Raw genomic sequence first — 3,237 nt, 5'->3', positions numbered from 1 at the left:
ATTATGTATCTACATAAATTAACATTTTTTAAAAACCAGTGCAGAAATAAAAATTAAAAAATCGTGCAGAGGAATCTGGCTAATTTCAGAGTCCCTAATCTGTCAACTAATCAAAATCATTGAGTGCCCCAAGTTTAATTATTTTCCCAATGGGTGGTGATTTGGAACACAGAGGAAACATTAACATTTGTTTTTGGTAAGATTTGTTCTTGTAGTGTCTAGAGGAAAGGCTTTCAGGGAGGAGTCTGATGTCATCGTTCAAGTCTCAACCTCCATGTGATTCCCTGAGGAAATATCCTCCCCACCCCTGACTGGGATACGTCTCACATGTGTCCTATAAAGTACAAGTCGAATTCTGAGCGCCCACACTGACTGGATGGACTCTTCCTCTTCACCAAGGAGTTCCAGAGACACTTGAAAAACTAGCTCAGGCCATGTTAAAAATGGAAGATCAGAAATGCCTCATCATACACTTCTCCCTTTGGAATTCAAGTGCAGCTGACCAGCATTTTCAGTAAAACGGAAGCACGAGGCTCAGAAAACAGATTCTTTGTAGCAGGAACACGCCAAATTCTAACCTGACTCAATCTCAGCCTCGCATGACACAGAACAGGCCTCGAAAGGTCTTTTAACCTAAAATATATTTCTCTGACATATTTTACAATCGCCCTGCACAGTTACTTTTTGTGAGAGAAATTCACGTTCTGTAGAGAATCTCCTTCCGTTTGCAGGACGTTTTTTTATACTGAGATTGGCTGAGAGTCTAGCATCTTTTAAAGGTCTTAATAGAAATTATCTGCTGTTTATTGCCTCTACAGGCGGCCACAGAGGAGATTTCATCTACATGATATGAATCTTCTTCTCCAAAACTTGTTATCTTAACCCAGACACTTTTCCTACTGATTTCAGGTCTTTAGATAAAAACGTAATTCTTTCCATCAGTTGCCAATCAGAAAGTATTTTAATTCACCTGGAGCCGACACCCTCCCCACAGTGCCTCACTTGCAGCTGTTTCGTCTTCATGGACCAGATCAACACATAACTCACATGTGTTGGTTGGTGTTTAAAGTCTCTCCAAGACATTCCATTGAAGCTGCAATGAAACCACTGTGGGCACCTGTTCTCAAGGTCTTCGGGGGCTGTGTCCCAGGGCACAGTCCTCACATCTGACTCAGGATACATCTCTCTAAACATTCTGCAAAGCTGGCAGTTTTATCGATAGTCCTAATAGAACCTACTCTGTGTCTGTGTTACATTTACCAGCATGATACCAATTGAAGCTTCAAGATTTCAGCTTAACAAAATCCTGAGAAATAGATCTAAAGTAACAAAGATGAAAGATTGACTCAGTGTGGTGAGAGGAAAACCACTGAGATGCAGGGATCAAGGGACGGGGGAAGCTTTTAAGTGTAGTTCATTGGTATCTTAATTGTTATATGGGCTGCACAGGTGAGCACGTGAGAAATGATGTGTTTTCCTTTGGAGACATGGCCTTGCTTTGTCATCCAGGCTGGAGCTCAGTGGTGAGATCACAGCTCTCTGCACCCTCAGACCCTGGGTCTGCAGCAATCCTCCTCCCTCTTGCCTGCGTAGCTAGGACCACATGTGTGCACCACCAGGCTCGGCTTCAGTGCTGATTCAACTGCACACATTCATTATGCAATATTTATTATAAAGCAATAATGCCTCAATAAGAGTACTGCAAATAAATGGATAATTTGTTACATAAAGATTGATAGAAAGGTGGACACCAATATAAGAAATGTATGACACTCGAGAAAATGAAACTGTGGGAAACGTGCTTTTCTTTACATTTGTTAGGTAGTCACAGCAGTGCGTACACATCACACCTTGTTCTCATTACAGAGAAAAGGTTTTGCAAACCTCACCAGGTGCCACCCACTGTGTGCTGGGCTTGGTTCAGAGAGAAGTCGGGTCCAGTGGTGAGAAGCACAGCCCCAGGTACACAGGTGCACTCTGACCAAATGTGAGCTCTGGGGACATTGTAGAACCCACTTGTGCTTTTCCTGGTAATTTTTCATCTTTAACATGGAAATAACAGTGATGCTATATACCATGATTTCTCTACATACGTAAAAATAAAAGATGATTGGTGCTAACTTTAAATATATGCGGGAAACCTCAATGAAACTCTTTTAAATAAAAATTATGAAATTATAAATTTTATAGGTATTCAGGCTTTATCACAGAGCAAGTTTACAATAAGAAACCACAATTTCCCAATACTATCAATGTCACAAATCTCCCCCAGGACACTGTCCCATGCTCTGAGCCTGCTCTCTCCTCACGCCTCTCACCACAGATCTTGCTATATAGCAGCAGACATGCAAATAGAGCCCTCCCTCTGCTGATGAAAACCAGCCCAGCCCTGACCCTGCAGCTCTGGGAGAGGAGCGCAGCCCTGGGATCGTCAGGTGTTTGCATTTGGTGATCAGCGCAGAACACAGAGATTGAACTCACCATGGAGTTTGGGCTGAGCTGGGTTTTCCTCGTTGCTATTTTGAAAGGTAATTCATGGAGAACTATTGAAATTGAGTGTGGGTGATAAGAGTGAGATAAACGGTGGATATTTATGGAACTTTCTGACCAGGGTTTCTTTTTGTTTGCAGGTGTCCAGTGTGAGGTGCAGCTGGTGGAGTCTGGGGGAGGCTTGGTTCAGCCCGGGGGGTCCCTGAGACTCTCCTGTGCAGCCTCTGGATTCACCTTCAGTAGCTATGCCATGGACTGGGTCCGCCAGGCTCCGGGGAAGGGGCTGGAGTGGGTCTCATACATTAATTATAATGGCGGTAGCACATACTACGCAGACTCCGTGAAGGGCCGATTCACCATCTCCAGAGACAACGCCAAGAACTCGCTGTATCTGCAGATGAACAGCCTGAGAGCCGAGGACACGGCCGTGTATTACTGTGCGAGGGACACAGTGAGGGGAAGTCAGTGTGAGCCCGGACACAAACCTCCTGCAGGAACACTCAGGGGAAATCAGCTGCAGGGGGCGCTCGGGAGCCACTGATCAGCGTCAACCCCAGAGGCAGGTGCAGATGGAGGCTGATTTCCCGTCAGGATGTGGGACTTCATCTTCTCTGACAGTTTCTCTAGTGAAACTCTCTAAGTTTAGAATTCTGTGTTTCCTAATGTCATCTCTACATATTTTTAAAAAGATCATTTTAACATGTGGACCGATTTTCACATGCAGCAAATGCAGATGAGGCTGACAGG

General features: G+C 44.3%; 1 gene segment (V, D, J or C); it reads left to right on the top strand.

Annotated features, from left to right (window-relative positions):
• The first annotated feature begins 2,399 nt into the window (after window positions 1–2,399).
• On the top strand, window positions 2,400–3,031 carry LOC144577242 (immunoglobulin heavy variable 3-23-like). The segment is given in 2 exon segments: window positions 2,400–2,528; window positions 2,631–3,031. Coding segments are annotated over 2 exon segments (447 nt in total).
• The last annotated feature ends 206 nt before the right edge of the window (window positions 3,032–3,237 follow it).

The sequence above is a fragment of the Callithrix jacchus genome, chromosome 8 (genome assembly GCF_049354715.1).
Source record: "Callithrix jacchus isolate 240 chromosome 8, calJac240_pri, whole genome shotgun sequence".
Taxonomy (NCBI): Eukaryota; Metazoa; Chordata; class Mammalia; order Primates; family Cebidae; genus Callithrix; species Callithrix jacchus.
The sequence above is the reverse complement of the archived record's forward strand: the minus strand, read 5'-3'. Positions and strand labels throughout refer to the sequence as shown.